The sequence below is a fragment of the Notechis scutatus genome, chromosome 1 (assembly GCF_049901735.1).
Source record: "Notechis scutatus isolate UNSWTSFEM ecotype Mainland chromosome 1, rNotScu1.2, whole genome shotgun sequence".
NCBI lineage: Eukaryota > Metazoa > Chordata > Lepidosauria > Squamata > Elapidae > Notechis > Notechis scutatus.
The window spans coordinates 42859096-42878233 of NC_142009.1; the positions used below are offsets into that span (position 1 = coordinate 42859096).

Below are 19138 nucleotides of genomic sequence, written 5' to 3' on the forward strand. Positions count from 1 at the left end.
GCCTTGTTAACTCTCAAGACACTTTTTTCTGCTATTAATTCAAAATGGAGATATATGGTATTCAGCTTTGTTCGGGTATTTTCCCACGTCATTATAGTTGTGCTTTTAAAGTTGTAGCAACGTTTCAGCAGAATCTCATCTGCCATCATCAGGCTTCTGTATAGCGTAGGCTAGCACCAAATTTAAAAGAGAAACGGCTGTGAAAGTCTGACTCACAGACAAACACTACACTATACAGAAGCCTGATGATGGCAGATGAGATTCTGCCGAAACGTTGCTACAACTTTAAAAGCACAAGTATAATGACGTGGGAAAATACCCGAACAAAGCTGAATACCATACATATAAATACCCCCTTCAGCTTTGTTCGGGTATTTTCCCACGTCATTATAGTTGTGCTTTTAAAGTTGTAGCAACGTTTCAGCAGAATCTCATCTGCCATCATCAGGCTTCTGTATAGTGTTCATCTGTGAGTCAGACTTTTACAGTGGTTTCAGATTTAAATTTGGGGCAGCCTATTGCTGTGCCAGAATGGTTTTTTCTTCATCCTGATTGGTTGGGAGTCTTGGTCTGTGTTTATTGGTCTCGGAGTTTGCTGTGTTCTGCTTGATTGGTGTCTCTAATATCTTCTGTCTGTTTTTTTGACTCTTTTTGTATCTTGATTGGCTGGCAGCATTGTGTTACTTTATTGGAGGTCTTTAGTGCAGCCTGGCTTCGGGTAAATGGACGGCTATCATTAGTTAGGAAGCTGGGTTTCATCTGGGTGCCTGGTTGGGATGTGTTTGAGCTGGAGGTATCAGGGGGGATCTGTTTGTGCCCAGGTGTTTGCCTGGCTTGTGGTGTGGAGATTTTTTTGTTTGTGAGTGCAGGCTTCCAAATGATTGACAGCCTGGTGGAATCATCTCTTCTGTTCATGCTTTCTGGTCTTTTTTCAATCTCTATGGCTTCTCTGATGATTCTGTGGCTGGAATTTTCTATAGTGGCTAGGGTTTTGGTGCCATTGAAGTTGATGCTATGACCTGTGGCTTCCATGTGTTGGACTAGTGAGGAAGTGTGTTCCAGCTTTTTGACTGCATTTTTGTGTTCATCCAGGCGGGTGCTTATTCTTCTATTGGTCTGTCCAATGTATGTGGCCGGGCATGATGCACAGGGGACTTCGTATATGCCTTGGTTTTCCAGGTCAATTTTGTCTTTGGGGTTTCTGAGGATGGCTGCTATTTTTCTGTTTGTTTTGAAGGCAGTCTTGATGTGGTGTCTGTATAGTATCTTACTAATTTTGTCTGTAGTGCCTCTTATGTAGGGCAGGACAGCTGTTCCATGGGTCTGTTCATCTTCTGGGTCTCTATTATGTCTCAGTGTGTTTTTGTGGATCAAGTTGGTGATTTTGCTTTTGTGGAAGCCGTTGGCTGTCAATATTTTAGTCAGGGTGCATAGTTCAGTCTTAATGTGTGTCTTGTCTGCCAGGCGTTTGGTTCTAGTAACCAGAAAGCATGAACAGAAGAGATGATTCCACCAGGCTGTCAATCATTTGGAAGCCTGCACTCACAAACAAAAAAATCTCCACACCACAAGCCAGGCAAACACCTGGGCACAAACAGATCCCCCCTGATACCTCCAGCTCAAACACATCCCAACCAGGCACCCAGATGAAACCCAGCTTCCTAACTGATAGCCGTCCATTTACCCGAAGCCAAGCTGCACTAAAGACCTCCAATAAAGTAACACAATGCTGCCAGCCAATCAAGATACAAAAAGAGCCAAAAAAACAGACAGAAGATATTAGAGACACCAATCAAGCAGAACACAGCAAACTCCGAGACCAATAAACACAGACCAAGACTCCCAACCAATCAGGATGAAGAAAAAACCATTCTGGCACAGCAATAGGCTGCCCCAAATTTAAATCTGAAACCACTGTAAAAGTCTGACTCACAGACGGACACAATACAGAAGCCTGATGATGGCAGATGAGATTCTGCTGAAACGTTGCTACAACTTTAAAAAGCACAACTATAATGACGTGGGAAAATACCGAACAAAGCTGAAGGCCATACATGTAAGTACCAGAAAACTTAAGAATATATATATATATATATATATATATATATATATATATATATATATATATATATATATATATATATATATATATATATATTCTCATGTATATGTATGTACATGTATGAGAATGGGTATGGATATTGGGGGGTGTTTGTGTGTGTTCTTTTTTGAGAGTGGGCATCAGAATTTAATTTTTTAATGTGTGCCAGTGTGTTTACAGAAAAAAGTGACAATAAAGGTTAACTTATAATCGTGTGATTATGGTTATATGTATGTTACCATTTTGGTATCAGTTACATATGTTTTTGATTATAGTTTGTGGTATATGCTGCTATCTTGGAGTGTAAATTATTTTTAACTGATCCCAGTATTAATGAAAGAAATGCATAATGTTCAAAACAATTGTTTAAAACCTTACTTTGTGTGACAAGTGCTGTATTTAGATTCAGACTGAATTTTAAACATTCTGGTTTTTTGTTTTTTTTAATCTGCAGATTTCTGTGGCTATGACCTAATATGATTGGCTAGCCTTATTGGCACTAAAATCTAATGCCTCTACCGATAACTTGGAAGGATTGAACACTCATAAAAGGGAATGTTACGGTGGACAGTTCATTTAGAAGGTGGGCCTCGAAGAGTAAACCACGCTGCTGTGGCTGTTGGACATAAAGTCTACTCTTTTGGTGGTTACTGTTCTGGTGAAGATTATGAGACTCTACGACAGATTGATGTTCATGTATTTAATGCAGGTAAGTTGATGAATGTTAAGGTTTAGAGAAACGGGATTTAATTATGCTTTATTTTAAAAAAAATCAAATGCATATGTTTATGTTTATTGAATGTTAATTGATTTTAATTTAATATGTCAGCAATCAAGCATAGATGAGGTTACTGATAATTTAAAAATGTTCAATTATGGGGATGAGACAGATGAATTTCTCATATTAAAATGTTACATGATTCCTTTTTAGTAAAATTATATATTTAGGGGAAGCATAGGTAAAACAATATCGTGTTTTGGAGAAAAATGGAAGTGCCAGGTTATTAGTATATTGCAGGAGACCATTTACTGATTTTTAATATTATTAAGTGTTTATTTGCCATATTTGAACTGTGTAATACATCAGCTTGTATCTCAAGAAAATCAAAGCTCTCCTTATTGTTTATTTAGTAAGAAATGTTAGATAAATTCATAAGGGAATCCTATGTAGTTTCCCATTATCTATATAATCCTGAGGTGCCAGTACTCTGCATATACCTTTTAGGTTATTTATTTAGTTATGGAATTTATTTGCCTCCCATCTCATGTCTAACCACTCTGGGGAGCTTACATCATAAAGATATTAAAACATTAAAATCAACAATTATAGAACACAGCGGATAAAACCATTAACAAATAAAGTAATTGATAGAATCCTAGCAACTGATAAGCTGGTCCAAAATTAGTTTGTACAGTATACTGAGTTTGTCATGTCTATGGTACAACTGCTGCTTAAAATGTGTGAAAAACTGACTGATATCATGGAAAACGCTACATGTGGTATGGGTACAACTAAGGATAGTAATTTAGTCCACCCTAACCCTAAATTGAAATGATGGAACATGTTATTTTCTATTGTTTCCCTCTATGCAGGTGGTTACCAGGAATTTTTATCACCCTTTTCCATTAACCAGTTTGGTCATTCTTACTTATACTATTATACTATTATACTATAATTATAAGTATAGTATGTGATATATTCTATAAGTATATATAAATATAATTATGGTATTCAGCTTTGTTCGGGTATTTTCCCACGTCATTATAGTTGTGCTTTTAAAGTTGTAGCTACAACTTTAAAAGCACAACTATAATGACGTGAAATACTCTACAAAGCTGAATACCATACATGTAATACCCGAAAACTTAAGAAAACAAATATAATTATATAAATATACAGTTATAGTAAAATTATATAGTGCAGTTTCTCTTTCTTATCTTAATGAATTATGATTTTTATTTTTGATTGATTGATTGATAGAACTTTCTGGGCTTTTTTCTAATAGTCTCACTGCGCTGGACCAAACTACCCCCAGTGTGGACAAACAGCAGGGACCATGTGAGAGAAGTTCCTTATATGAGATATGGGCATTCTGCGGTGCTGATTGATGACACTATCTACATCTGGGGAGGCCGTAATGATACTGAAGGAGCTTGCAATGTATTATATGCCTTTGACGTCAGTAAGTGGTGTTGTCTTGCTTCCATATAACTTTCACTATCACATGCTTGTAAAGGCAGAGAGGACAAACCTTTTGTGCCATTTATCTCTTATTGACATGATATTGATGGAGTAATGATGGCAGATAGCAATGGTCATGATATCAAACTGAGTAAGCCAAATGTGTTAATTATAAATGAAGAATTATTGTTAATAATTACTACTTTATTATGTTTTAAACTTTAATTGTATACTTTAAATATTTAAATTTTACATGTAAACACTTCTAAATTATACACCCAAGTTATCTCAATAAGTTGCCCACTAATAATAAATATTACATGTATTATTTCTAAATTACTCAAGTATTTAGGAACCATTTATTAATGTAATTACTTTCTATTCTACTTCATTTTTATTCTTAGTGTAAATCCAGCTTCATTAATATATTGTGGCAAGTAATGAACTGTATTCTTATCATTACTGAAATTACCTTTCCTTCTAAGTTAAAATCAGCTTCATTGATAATGAGGCTAATAGTAATAATAGATGATTATAAACTAATGAGATTGAAACTATTTGTGTTTAAACTCATTAGAAACCAATATTCTCTGTGTTTCTCTGTTGACTGCATAGTTGTCTCTTTAGCTTGGCACAGTAGAATTCTATGCCTCCAAAATGTTAAATGCCTCTTTTTGGAAGCTCTAACAAGTTGAGCTTTCTGTGAAGACAGCCTCAAGTACACTGGGTACAAATGGAGTAGCATGTGTTTGTGGAGGAAACGAATATGATGCAGTAGCTAATGCATTCTTTGTGTGTGTGTGTGTGTGTGTGTGTGTGTGTGTGTGTGTGTAGAAAAAGGATAGACAAAATGAGCAAATAAGATATATAAATTATACAATAGTAAAGTTGATGAACCCTTTTGAATTTTCAATATCTCTGCATAAATATGACTTAAATTATGATTTCTTCTCTACCCAAATCTTACAGCTAATTAAACCAATGAGCCAAAACATACTTGTTCATTTATTTATTGTGAAAAATGATCCAAAGATCCCATTGCTTAAAAGGTTAATTAGAGGCAGTTATGTAAATTCTTCATTAAATAATTGGGACTATTTTAGGACATACTGCTCTAAATAAAACAGACTTGGCCTACCAGGACAATAGGGTTCTCACCACAGAGATTATGAAGAAATTTCTGAAGACTTCTATAAATCTTGATGCTAAAAATATAGAAACATTACAAATCCATTTCTAAAATTCTGTAATGCCGTTGGTTCAGAAAGCAAAAGCATTGTGAACAGTTATAAATGCATTTATCCAAGAGTGATTTCCTATCATAATTACTCCTGACTTGATTAGAGTCAGCAGACATTATTTTATTATCAGAAAAGCACTGGTTCAAAATGGGATTCATAGGAGAAAAGGAAGGTAGAAACCGTAGCCTTAAGAGGAATATTCATGTTCACCTCAAATTTGCAAAAAAGGATTTAAATGATTCTTCAGATTTCTATAAAAATGTCATATGCATAAGTAGATGAATAAAAAGTGGAATTTGGGGGCACATAGGTATTATTTTGATTGATGGAACTCAAACACTGAATTCCTAATAAAATGGGCAGGCATAGATGTAGTAGTGTGTTTGGGGATATTTGGTTGCCTCAGGACCAGAGGTGGTATTCAGGAGATTCTGACCAGTTCTGGAGAACTGGTAGCAGAAATTTTGAGAAGCTCAGAGAACCGGCAAATACCACCTCTGACTGGAGATTTTACAGTATCCTTCCTCTGCCATGCCCACCATGTCACGCCCACAGAACTGGTAGTAAAAAAATGTGAATCCCACCACTGCTCAGGAGCTAGTCAATTTTTCATTATTGGCAGGAGCATGGATGATGTTTGGTATAAGAAAATTCTATAAGAAAAAACATTTAATCATCACTTAGATGAATCTGGTGCAAATGGGTCATGTAGCAAGACAGTGGTCTCAAACTTACAAGCAAGTCCAGAACAGAACAGATGAAGATAAACAAACTGAATATTTTGAAATAGTGAGACTAAACTCCAGATTTAACTTTCAGAACTATTATCAGAAGATCTGAAATGAGCAATTTATGGTGAAAAATTCATATGTTACTGAGTTAAAGATGTCATAGAGGAATGGGACAGAATTACATAGTGAAATAGGAGCTTGATAATCAAGTATAAGGAACATTTGATTGCAGTTTTTGTGACTAAAAAGTGGTACAGTAAGTCACTGAATGTAAGAGACAGCGTTATTTTTTTTCCCACACTGTCACAGATTGGATGACTTTATGAAATAAATAAAACAAGCTTCAAACTTTGGAGATATTTTTTGCACTTGGACTACTTGTCTGTATCAATAAGACTCAAGTGAAGCTCTGATAACATGAAAGTTCAGAAAAATCAAAAATATAGTAAATACTCACCCAAAGAAATAAAGTAACAAATTATCCGAGCAAATTGTCTTAAGAAACAAACAAGAAATTGTGTACCAAATTGATCTTAGCAGTTGGGTACATTGTCTAATATGAAAGAGGGGAAAAGTGGAGAAATATAAATAGAGCTCAGTTAGAAAACTGGAAAGACTCATCAGTTCCCACTATGGAAGAGTGAATGATAAAGGTGATTGAATTAGTGTTGGTGGCAAAATTGTTTTAACGAAAAGAATATGTCTAGTTTTGTTTCTACTTGGAAATCACTTCTGGACTTTCTGCTTAAAACTAAAAAAGAAACTTTGTTTTTAGATTTTGATTATTAGAATGAGTTTATGTTTATTATTTATTTTTATTTATTCAAATTTTTATGCCGCTCATTTCCCCTACCAAGTGACTCTGGGTGGCTTTGTAATGTTATAATTTTAGAAATGGCTTGAAATGTTGTGAAATATAAAGCAAAAGGTTGAGGGGTTTTTGTTTTTTTGTTTTGCATTCTACACACTAAAGAAAGTTGAGTCATTCTTTCCCTTCTTTTTGCATTTTTCTCATTTTTCTAACTTTTAATTCTATATTTTTATTTTTTAAGGAAATTTAATAAATAATGTATTAAAAAGAAAAGAATTCAGTTAGAAAAGTTGTGTGTAGTTCTTTTGTAAATGACTGTGGTATTGAGTTTACTGTAATGGGCTTCCATAACACATTTAATAAATAATAATAGTAACACTGAGAGTGCTAATACTTCTCTTCTACATTTTTGTAAGGAGCAGAAATAGCTCCATTATATATTATATTAGACAGATAATGTTCACAAGGAGTATTGCAAAGCAACATAGGAACTGTCACAGTTCAAAATCCTAGGCAGCCTTGTTCCTATCATCCCTGGAAAGCAAATGTAGTAAGCCTATTCTTCTTGAGGGAAAAGAAAAAGAAATCCCATATGAGTCACTTCAGGCCCTGAGCCTATTATGCAGGGCACTGTCCTTTGCTAGCTTACAAATGCCATCCAGATTAGATGTCACAGCTCTAATTTCGTCTGTTGCACTTGGTAAAAGTCCTTAGGGATAATACTCAACTGAATTTAGAAATCTAAATATGGTCAGCTTATGACAACAGTTGGGACCAGAATTTCTGTTACTAAGCAAGGCGATGGTTAAGTGAGTTGTTTCCAATTTTATGACTTTTTTGCCACAATTGTTAAGCGAATTATTGCAGTCGTTAAGTCAGTCATGCGGTCATTAAGCAAATCTGGCTTTCCTCATTGACTTTGCATGTCAGAAAATGGCTGTCACTGTTGCAAATGGTAATTACATGACCTTGAGATGCTGCAGTCATTGTAAATACATGCCAGTTGCCAAGCAACCAAATTTTGATTAGGAGAGGAGAGGAGAGGAGAGGAGAGGAGAGAAGAGAAGAGAAGAGAAGAGAAGAGAAGAGAAGAGAAGACCTTTATTGTCATTGCATTCTACAAATATAATGAAATTTGAAAGCTACTCCAGCACAGTGCTCCAAAGACCACAACACAATCACACTACAGAGTATTTAAAAATTAAAATAATAATAATAATAGTAATAATAATAATAATAATAATAATAATAATAATAATAATAATAATAATAATAATAATAATACCTAGTCTAAAACCTATTTAAAACATATATTAAGTTAGATTGTTGAAAAATGCCACTTTATACATAGAACTAAATCACAAATGTACTGTTTGATTCAAGACAATTATTGCCTTGGAAAAGAAACTGTTTTTCAGTCTATTAGTCCTCATTTTAAGACACCTATAACGTTTCCCTGATGGTAACAATTCGAAATATGAATGACCAGGATGAGAATGGTCTGTGGAGATTTTTAGTGCTCTAGGGAGGAGTCTGGTCTTCGCAATCTCTTCCAAAGAAAAAAGAGGGCAACCGATGATTTTTTGTGCTGTGTTTATAACTCTCTGGAGCATCTTCTTATCCACTACAGAACATCCAGCATACTATACCGTTACACAGTATGCCAAAATGCTCTTGATGGTAGAACAGTAAAAAGTAACCAGCAACTTCTCACCCAGACGACTTTTTCAGCAGCCTCAGAAAGTGCAGGCACTGTTGGGCCTTCTTTGCAGTGGCCATAATGTGGACCTACCAAGTAAGGTTGTCGGAAATATGAGTTCCTAGAAATTTAAAACTATGAACTCTTCCCACACAATCTCCATTGATATATAGTGGGAGAGGCTCTGCTTTGCATTGTCTGAAGTCTATAATCAATTATTTGGTCTTTTTGATGTTCAGAGCGAGGTTATGACCCTTGCACCACAAGACCAGTCTGAGAACCTCTGACCTATAGGCCGTCTCGTCTTCTTCTGATATGAGTCCCACCAATGTGGTGTCGTCTGCAAATTTTATTATAGAGTTAGTGGGATAAGATGGAGTAGAGTCATAGGTGTAGAGTGAATACAAAAGGGGGCTGAGCACACAACCCTGTGGAGAGCCAGTGCTGAGAGCAAGAGTAGAGGAAAAATAGCTGTCAATCCTAACAGTTTGGGATCTGTTAGTAAGAAAGTCCTTTATCCAACAGCATCAGGATGTTGGGTTTGTTGCAAATGCAAGGACCAGTTTTATTTTTTATTTATTTATTTGATTTGTCAATCACTTACAAGATAATAGGTATAAGTATAAACATGAGTAAGTATACAGGAAATAGGTACGAATAAATGGGGACAATAGGACAGGGACGGTAGGCACTGTTTTTCCAGTGCTGTTCCAATTTCAGACAGTCACTAAATGAATGGTTGTAAATTGCAGGCTACCTGCATATACTTGTATAGAACAAGATTTGGCTTCTCATTATGAACTTACATTGGGCTAGAGGACAAGTTTGTTGAATGGCTATGGTTGAAAGCCAAGTTATGAAAGACCTTTGTGGGATAGAGTTTTTATAGGACAGTCTGTTGCTGCATCCTGGATCAAGCCTAAAAACTGACTGCCAACTATGCTCAAGGACTCTCCAAGGATTATGTGTGCTCTTGAGGGGAGGGAAATGGGACTTTTCAGGATAGGTGTTGCCTTAAAATTTGCACACTTTTCATTGCTGTTATTCTTAGAAGTATATGCACAGGATACTTTTCATTGGTGGTGAAAAATACATCTTCATTTAGTCATTTCCCAAAAGGATTCAAACCTCCCTGTGAGATAGTTCGTAATGTTAATCTATGATAACATAATAATAAAGCCAATAACTAATGGATTTAGAGAATTTTTTATGAACTACTGTATAGGTTTGGCACATAACATTGTTTGGTATGCTTTATATAGAGTTTTCATGCAGAAAAAGATTGTATACTTTAATGATTTTCCCTCCAAGAGTTATGAATTTTTGTCACATATTCTTGAGCATGCCATTCTGTGACCACTAAATATAGTTGATATATCTCCACTTTTTTATTTTTATGTATTAGGCACACACAAGTGGTTTACTCCAAAAGTTTCTGGAATGGTTCCAGGAGCAAGGGATGGACATTCAGCATGTGTCTTGGGAAAGAGCATGTATATTTTTGGAGGATATGAGCAACTGGTAAGTTGTTTTAAAGTTTGTACCAATTATATGCAGATCTACTTGCTTTCAATATTTAAATACATCTGTGAAAAGTAAAGTCTGCTAAAGTTGCTGGTGATAGCCTTATGTTTACACCGTCTGAAAATAATGCTAAATTGCTATTAAAGTTAGAAATAAGACTCACTAAATACAGTAAGGTTTATTTCAAGATGTCCAGCTCTGAATAAAATATCCATATCTTGGCTTTGAGCTAAAATCTGTTTGTTAATATTTTTGCAGGCTGATCGTACTACTGAGAAACAGATGAATAACAATAATAACAGATAACTGGTTTATTTATTGACATTTCAGACATCTTTGTCTTTACTGTTCAGACTGTTTTAAATAAAGACTGTTAGGTCCTGTGGTTGTATCAAATATTAAGCCTATATCTATAAAATAACCTGTTGGACCTTTCTGGTGTTTCTGATGACTATATATGATGGATCATAGTTACAGCTAGGTTAGCAATAGCATTAAAATTAGAACCATTTTCAACGAATCTGCAGAATTAACCTGCAGAATGCTATGATGTCCTCTGAAGAAAACTGCAGAAACAAAGTAGTAATTTAGGATACGAATCTATAACTCCAAATACTTGGTCTTCTTTTATGGTAATTCTAAACTCCCCAAATTCATGGCAAGAACATCCAAATTGTATCTTTTAAAAGTTAGTACTGATTCCATTCAGAATATTTGGCTTGAGGTTTTGGGGAGTTGGGGGCTAACCTAGTGAGTTCCATTAAATTTGCATTGCTGAGAACAAGTTAGGTTCAGCTTTATTATTTTAAAAGGCAATTGATTTAGAGAAGGTGTTCAGAACCTTGGGTATTACTGACAATGAATTTAATATCCATTGTTTACTTTTGGTGTCTGTAGAATGGAGATAGTTTTATGATGACAACAGTGGTAAAGCCCACACAGCTTGTAATTCTGTATTCATTTTGAGATTTCGATAATCTAACCTCTGAACAGGTGCTTTGTTTTTTACCCACTTCTTATAGTTCCCTGAATATATTCTAATTCCACAGGGAAATCTTGAAGAATTAAATTCAAGAGTTTTCTTGTCTGGGAACAAGGTAACCAATATCTCTTTAGGAATCCTAGATTCAGTTCGCAAATTCTGTTTCGACAAGTCAAGTACTGCAGTTTAATCAATGCTTTTTCTTTCAGGCTGATTGTTTTTCAAATGACATCCATAAACTTGACAGTAGCAACATGATGTGGAGTTTGATCTGCACTAAGGTCAGTATATATGCAAAGAATGTATTTTTTTTCTCATTAAGTGATCCTATTTCTAGTTTAGCCTCTGTCTGCTATGGGTTAAAAATCAGTTGGATTATGAATACTCAGATCCCATACCCTTCTACTTCTTTTATTCCAAAAGTTAACTTTCCTTTGACTGCCTCTAACAAGATTTTTTTTTTTCAGGGCACACCAGCTCGATGGAGAGATTTCCATTCAGCCACAATAATTGGGACAAAGATGTATGTGTTTGGGGGAAGAGCAGATCGCTTTGGGCCATTCCATTCCAACAATGAGATTTACTGTAACCGAATCAAAGTATTTGACACAGACACAAACTCTTGGCTGGATTCTCCTCCCACTCCTCTTCTCCCTGAAGGCAGACGAAGCCATTCAGCATGTAAGCTGTAACACTCCATAAAATACATATCTAAGTGGTAGATCAAACAAATGTCTTCAGAAGGTCATATACTGTTCTGTGTTTTCTGTCTATATTTTTATGTCTTTCTATAATTAGTCATGTGTATCTGTTATGAGGGAAATGCCAAAAGCTCAACTGAGTTGAAAGAACAGTGAACAAGAAAAAAAAAAATCAGTTGCTTATCTTTCTGTCCATCGCTCCTGCTTTTGAAGTTATTCTGACCTGTCTTTTCTCTGATTCTACAGTTGGCTACAATGGAGAATTATATATATTTGGTGGCTATAATGCACGCCTGAACAGACACTTCCATGATCTTTGGAAATTTGATCCAGGTATTAAACTCGCTCCTTTCATTGGTACTTGATTGGCAGGAGATTTTAGAAATCTCTTTTATGATCAGAAGTATAATGATGTACTGAGCTGATTACAGGTAGTCCTCGACTTACTACCACAATTGCTATCAGAATTTATGTCGTAAGTCATTGTAACGTTATGACAATTTTATGGTGGTCATTAAGCAAATAACATGGTGGTTAAACAAATTATACACAAATCATTAAGCAACTCCAACATCCTCAATGGCTATTATTTGTCAGAAATCAGCCAAACATTGCAATCACGTGACTGCAGGCCTCTGCAACCAGTTGTAAATGCAAGATGGTTGCCAAACACACAAATTGCGATCTTGTAACTGTGAAGATGGTGCAATGGTCATAGCTGCAAGTGCAGTTGATAAGCCCAACACCATCATTACTTTGAACCATTGTTAAATGGTCATACGTCAAGGACTACCTGCATATGTTGTATAAAATAAATGGGAGCACATAAATGTAACTGGGGATTCCATCAATGTCAGTTGTTTATGATAAGTTTCTGGTGACCGGTTCAAATTATTAGCTGTTTTATCATTCATATATGGGTCTTATTCCACAGTTGCACTACTGTAGTGAAGTATGGCAACAGGGAATAACCATCTGCAGCAGGCCCTAAGGATTCTTTGAATGTGCAGAAGGGATGTTTAAAAATATCAAGGTTTTTTTTTTGTTAAATGATGTGATGTGTTTAAATGGAATTTGCACAGATGGAAATGTGATTCACAGCTCTTACTAGTTGAGTCTGTAATTAACTCAAAATTAGTTATAAAAAAATCATGTCTGAGAAAAACATAGGAAAAATATATATTGGGATGGATGCAACAGAAAATTGTGCGTCAACCTGAAGCTGCTATGGGTGTATTACTTGGAACCCTGACATTGTGTATGACAATTGTTGTGGATTTGAGGAGTGTTAAAACAGGATTGATATAAATGTGCAGATCCCAATTAGGCATTACAATGGCACACTGATTGTGCAGTGAACAAGATTGCTGATTGTTGGTTATTGTTTGTAGGGTGGTCAAAATAGGTAAGATGGCAATCACCGCATCACAATCAAAGTCAAAGGTGCAGTGTCAATATACATTGCTATGACTGATAGGAATCTAGGGCATATTGAATTTACTGGCTATACATTTTTATAGATTCTACTCCACTGCATCAAGGATATTTCTGAATGGGAATCAGAATTGTGGAGGTCTAGGCATGATCAGGCAACAATCTCATTTGCAGTGTGCTTTTGATGGATAAATTAGCTGTATGAATTATGGGAGTCTAGTTCTACATTAATAACTTTTTATATGTGATTGTTCTGTGGTGGCAGAGAGAAATCATCCATTCAGAAATTTAAGAAAGGGAGAAGGGGGATTCTAAATTTATTCAGAAAATATGTTCTTACTTGATAGTTTAATATTCCAGTAGTTCAGATTTTTGCAAGAATATATAGCTTCTTTCTTTTCTGAGGGTTGAAATCCAAAACCAAGCTGTTCAGTTGATTACTTTTTTCACATGATCTTACCCATCCTCACATTTTTCCTGACTATTTTAATCATGGAAATTTAGAAACATTCTTAAAAAGCTTTCTCAGTCTGAACAGACGGACCTAGCATGGGCCTCTGTAATTGTGTCAAATCTTTAAGATGTCTTTTCCTGTTTTTTAGGAGAAACATTGACCCTGTGTATTGATATTTAATGTATTAAATTGAATAGTATTTGGGAAATACAGTTTTGGTACCCTGCTTAGGCAGACATTCAATAAATTAAGGATGCATATACTACTACTTTTTAGCCTCAGTGGGTTGAATAAAAAGAAGGGCAAAAAGGTATTTTTCTGCTCTATGCATTCACTTTAAGTTCCTGAATTTTGTTCAGAAAAGCATATAGAAGCCCCTTGGATTCCCACCCCCTTCAGTGGCTGTTCCTGAAACTGACATTTCTCTTTTCCCACGTCCCAAGGCACATACACAGGAAAACCTGGAGAGAGAGACAGAACAGGAGGCAAGAAATTAAATATTCCTATTCTTCCCATTCTTTTCTCTCTTATGCATAGCTTTAATTTGCATAGCTTTAATTTGATGTGCTTAAGGAGAAGGAATGCAATGAAATGAATATTATCCTAAAAACGATGAATGTTGTTATTTAGGGATTGAGCCAGTAATTTCTAATTATAGCTGAGCCAGAAATCTGATTGGTACTTTAAGATCTTCCAGTATCAGTAAAAAAGCTCACAATGATTTATAATTCCAAAATATGTACCGTAACTTAATTATATCATAATGTTCTATTTTTTTCAGAGATTTTAATTCATAACAATCTCAGTACTACATATTAAACCCACTTAAAAATAATTGCATCAAAGAGGATAATTAACTGCCAAAAACTTAAAAAAATAAAACATTTAGCTTACTTTAACAGTAAACACCAAGCAAATATTGCTGAACTGAGAATTTTATAATTTAGGGGTGACTATGTAAAAGATAGTTATTATTTACTTTTTGAAGATATGTAAGAAGAGATACAACAATGGTAGAGTTAATATTTTTTCATTGTTTTTTTAATTAGGCATGATATAGGTGATTTAGTGTCCTTAAAGTAGAGTAATAACAATTGCATGAGCAGAACTGTTAGCTTTAAGGCATTAAAATCATTAAAATAATTTTGTTGGATTGTTAAAGTGTTTTTGATCCATTATCCTAAAACCCCATAGCCAAAATCTTTCATATCTCAATTATCCGCTTCTTGGAATAAATAGATTTTTCTGTTTCCTTTATTCTCCTTCCCTTGCCACATTCAAGAAATATCAAGAAAAAATAACAGTTATTTTCTTTTAATAATGAAATCAGTTGATGATTGGAGGCAAAATAAAGTACTAGCACCAACATGCTAGAGGGCCCCAAAAAAGTACCCAAAAAGAAAAAGGACAAGAAACGAACTGCAGCCCAAGGAAGACTGCTTAATGGTCATTGAATACTGTTTGTTTGCGGGGGGAATATCAGAAACATTAATACCTGATATATAGGGCTGGCCACCTGGTTCAGTAGGAACAGTTTAGCACTCTATTCAGGCCTTCCTTCTTTCCTTCTTTCCTTCCTCTTTCCTTCCCTCCTTCCCTGTACACTTTTGCAAGGAGGATTTCTAATTCAAATGTTTTATGAGAAGAAAAATGTTTTCCAAGAGTAGCATCTATAAAGCTGTTTTTCCTTTGAATTTGCATATTTCTTCCCTCAATTGAAGAGAGTAACAGGCTTGCTTCTCTGGCTTCTACATTTAATGTATTTACCAAGAGGTGGCACTGTATCTACATGTATTCTTCAAGAAACTATGTATTATAAGCTTATTTTTGAATGTTTTCAAAGAAGTTATGTGGATTCTTATTTACAAATTCTCTTTTACCCTGCAAAGCATTTGATGTTCCAAGGATCCTTATGTTGTAAAGATCTATCTAAAATGAATTCAGGGCTAAATGATGTGGAATCTTTGAACTGTGCTATCTGTGACTTCCCAAGAAAACTCAAAAGTGCTTGCAGTACTGTATTTGAAGATATGTAATACTGTGTTAGTTTACACCAGCTTCTAAGAAACTGAAGCTATGAAATCTGAATACATTTTCAAAAGGTATTTAGCCCATACCAAGTATACATTTGGGGGATTTTGTATATTGTTGAAACACAACTCCTAACCGAATTGTGCATCTATCAATAAACTCTTACCTATCATCAGAGAACTAAAGCTCACAAACATAAAATACTACAAGACCCTGTTTTCTGAGAAACTTACAAGGGATCTGGAATCTAGCTATCCTAAATTAAGTTCTTTTTATTAAGAAATGAGTAAGAAAACAGTGGAAGAAAAGATAAGATGCCTAAGCCATTGGTTTAGGTTCCATATAAGACATAAACTCTCTACAACTTGAGTTTGTCCCTTTGACTTATCTATAAATACCTTGCAATATTGGTATTTCACGGTCTATATGTTTTCTCCAGTCTCTTTTACCTGGAAGAAAATTGAACCCAAAGGGAAAGGGCCATGTCCTCGCCGTCGACAGTGCTGCTGTAGAATAGGAGACAAAATCATCCTCTTTGGGGGCACCAGGTAAATAATATTTCATGTTGCCTTTATTAATGTTCTGTTTCTTCTGTATATTTGAATAAAATGTTTCCTAGTCTTAAATAATGTAAAATTTGGGGGGGGGGGGGGTGTTTCTATGAAGACAAAAAAAAAACCCAACCTGAATCATATAAACATTATTAATCATTCTAAAGCCTCTATCCAATCTCTATCATACAATGGTTCTGAACCCTAGATATCCTAATGCATTCAAACTTCTAAGTCAATATATATATATATATTTGAACCAGTTGTTCCTAACTTCATATCCTCCAGTTATTTTACACTGTATTTCCCATCTCGGATGTAAACAGTAGTTGTGAGGATCAAGAGTACATTCCATTTAGGAAGACTGTTTCCTGATGATTTCAAGAACCCCAGATGTCATTTTCAGTAGCTAATTCTTTGTGAAATAATAATCGTTCAAATACCTCTGGGATACAGTATATCAGATGGTATTAAAATGTCACTGAGATTGAGTGATGAAATAGCTACTGGTACCTATCCTAAAATGCCATGATTTATACACAAACTGAATATTTTAAATATATATATATTTAGACATAGCTTCATTCTGTTAATCAAGTTCTTTGTAATCATTTGCTTTTTACTCTGCCATCCTGTAGCACACATTGTCTTGCTTTTATTTGGGGCAATATTGGTGGGAGAGAAGGGAAAGATTTCGCCCCCCCCCCCCCCAAAGTACATCAGGGCACAATATTTTACTCGTCCTACTGCTAGAACTAAAATATGAATGTCACACTAGGGGTGAACTACAGTATTTAAAATAATTTGATTATCTTTTCTTTTGAAGTAGTGTCCATAGCTTGTCTTGAGTAATTTCTTAGGCAAATAGGCAGTTTCTTCAAGATGGTCTTCCTGTGTTTAGCTCGCAACTTAACCTTTTAAATGTCTCTTCTTTCTTGAATTTTACTGAAAATGTTAAGTGATTCCAAGTCATTCGACATACTCTGAATAAGATAATGGGCTCTCATATAGAGTACATGCTTGATGCGGCTCCTACATCAGCGAACACATTCTTTCCTACATTGTGGACTGATTTTAAAAGTTGGATTAGCATTTCTGGTTCTGTGCTAAGATATTTAAAGTAAAGCAAATAACTGTTATTTGCTTGTGACTGCTCTGTTTTTCTATTACTTTTTTCCCTCCTTGCCTTATCACACATCCCAGATCCTAAATTCAAACAAATCCTTGCTTAGAACTGTTTTAAGCTGTTTATTTGATTTCTATAGCTGCCTATCTCATTAAGACTAGTAGGGAAAAAAAACCAAGCAATCTTTGACAAACCCAGTCTTAATCCAATTTAGTGAGTTTCTGGTTATTTATTGCATGACAACTGTTTAAAAACAAATGAAAGATCTTGATATTTCCAATTTATATAAGGAGCGTGCTCTAAATCCTTCATAAACTGTCCAGTCTCTGGGTTTATCATTCTGTCCTCCCATACCAAGAAACCATCTAAGTGCATATGTGTTTCTGTTTTTATAACATATCTTCTGTTGTTCAGTTAGAAATAGAATTGATTGGCTTATGGTTTTCTAATATTATTTTACAGTTTTGAGTTAATAGAATGTCAATTTTAGGTTGATGTGTATGTGGATTGAGAGCTGGAAATGGAATGAAAATAATGCTGTATGGAAGAACCCAGGACGTGGGCCAGAATTTTTTTACCCCATTTTTTTCTTTGTATTTCAAAAAACAATGATCCTTTCAAATGAAATTCTAATTTTTTTCTAATGTTTTTTTATTTTATTTTATTTAAAATACAGTATGTTTATAGCTGCCCATCTTCAACTCTGGGCAGCTTTCAATCAAACAAAAAATATACTGCCATTTTCTAAATTATTAACTTCAGAAATTTTCTTTTGCAAATTTAGAGATGAAGGTATTTCATAATATTTAGCTGCAAAATGAGATATAACATTTTGAGTTGTATCCAATAATGTGAGCTGTTCTTTAGATTGGTACATTGGTTTAATAATAATAATAATAGTTGTTGTTGTTATTATTATTATTATTATTTCATACTTGTACATTGTTAATACTTGCAACTCATCGGGGTTTACACTAAGCCATTTAAATAATAGAATGTAATTGAAACCATAAATAATAACATAAAATGTATGCTTACTCTGAAAGAATAAGCAAGTACAAATACTGTACATTGCTGCAGCTACCAAGCAACACTAATTCTTGAATACCCTGCAGAAAAGTTTTGCTTTGCCAACTTTGGAAAGGGATTTGCATCAAGCCATTGTTCAAGGGGAAGGCTATTCCACAAGGTCAGGTTCGCCAAAGAGAAGCACCTTCTCTCTCCCTACCCCCCTCTCATTTCTTACCCTTTGTGTCTGGAGAACACTCAGCATCCCCTATCAGAAAAACATATACAGGATGGGTCATTCCTATCTCATTTCTAAGCCATTTTGGTATGCTTATAAACCACGCAGAGTCACATAAGTGTAATTGGCGGTATAAAAATTTGGCAAATATATAAGAAAGGAGAAGGGGTCTAAATGCCAAAAACGGCATTTGCAATCCACCCCAGAAACTATTAGCCAATGCAACACCTGCAATATATCTATATCAGTCCATGGCTATAAAGGTTCTTACTGTCAGCATATGGGAACTATATTCTGCACAATTTGCAGCTTGTAAGTAATATG

General features: G+C 34.9%; 1 protein-coding gene across 8 annotated transcripts in view; it reads left to right on the forward strand.

Annotated features, from left to right (window-relative positions):
• Positions 1 to 19138, forward strand: part of KLHDC3 (kelch domain containing 3) — a 58549-nt gene that overhangs the window by 16531 nt on the left and 22880 nt on the right. For 4 of the 8 annotated variants that reach the window (XM_087962313.1, XM_087962303.1, XM_087962295.1 and 1 more), the window contains 8 exons: positions 2556 to 2810; positions 4108 to 4284; positions 10171 to 10286; positions 11339 to 11386; positions 11481 to 11552; positions 11739 to 11952; positions 12219 to 12305; positions 16331 to 16439. In XM_087962313.1, coding sequence (XP_087818439.1) covers positions 2657 to 2810; positions 4108 to 4284; positions 10171 to 10286; positions 11339 to 11386; positions 11481 to 11552; positions 11739 to 11952; positions 12219 to 12305; positions 16331 to 16439 — 977 coding nt within the window. In that variant the 5' untranslated portion in view covers positions 2556 to 2656. The remainder of the gene's footprint in view (positions 1 to 2555; positions 2811 to 4107; positions 4285 to 10170; positions 10287 to 11338; positions 11387 to 11480; positions 11553 to 11738; positions 11953 to 12218; positions 12306 to 16330; positions 16440 to 19138) is intronic. The other 4 variants (XM_087962346.1, XM_087962337.1, XM_087962320.1 and 1 more) reach the window with 1 other exon arrangement.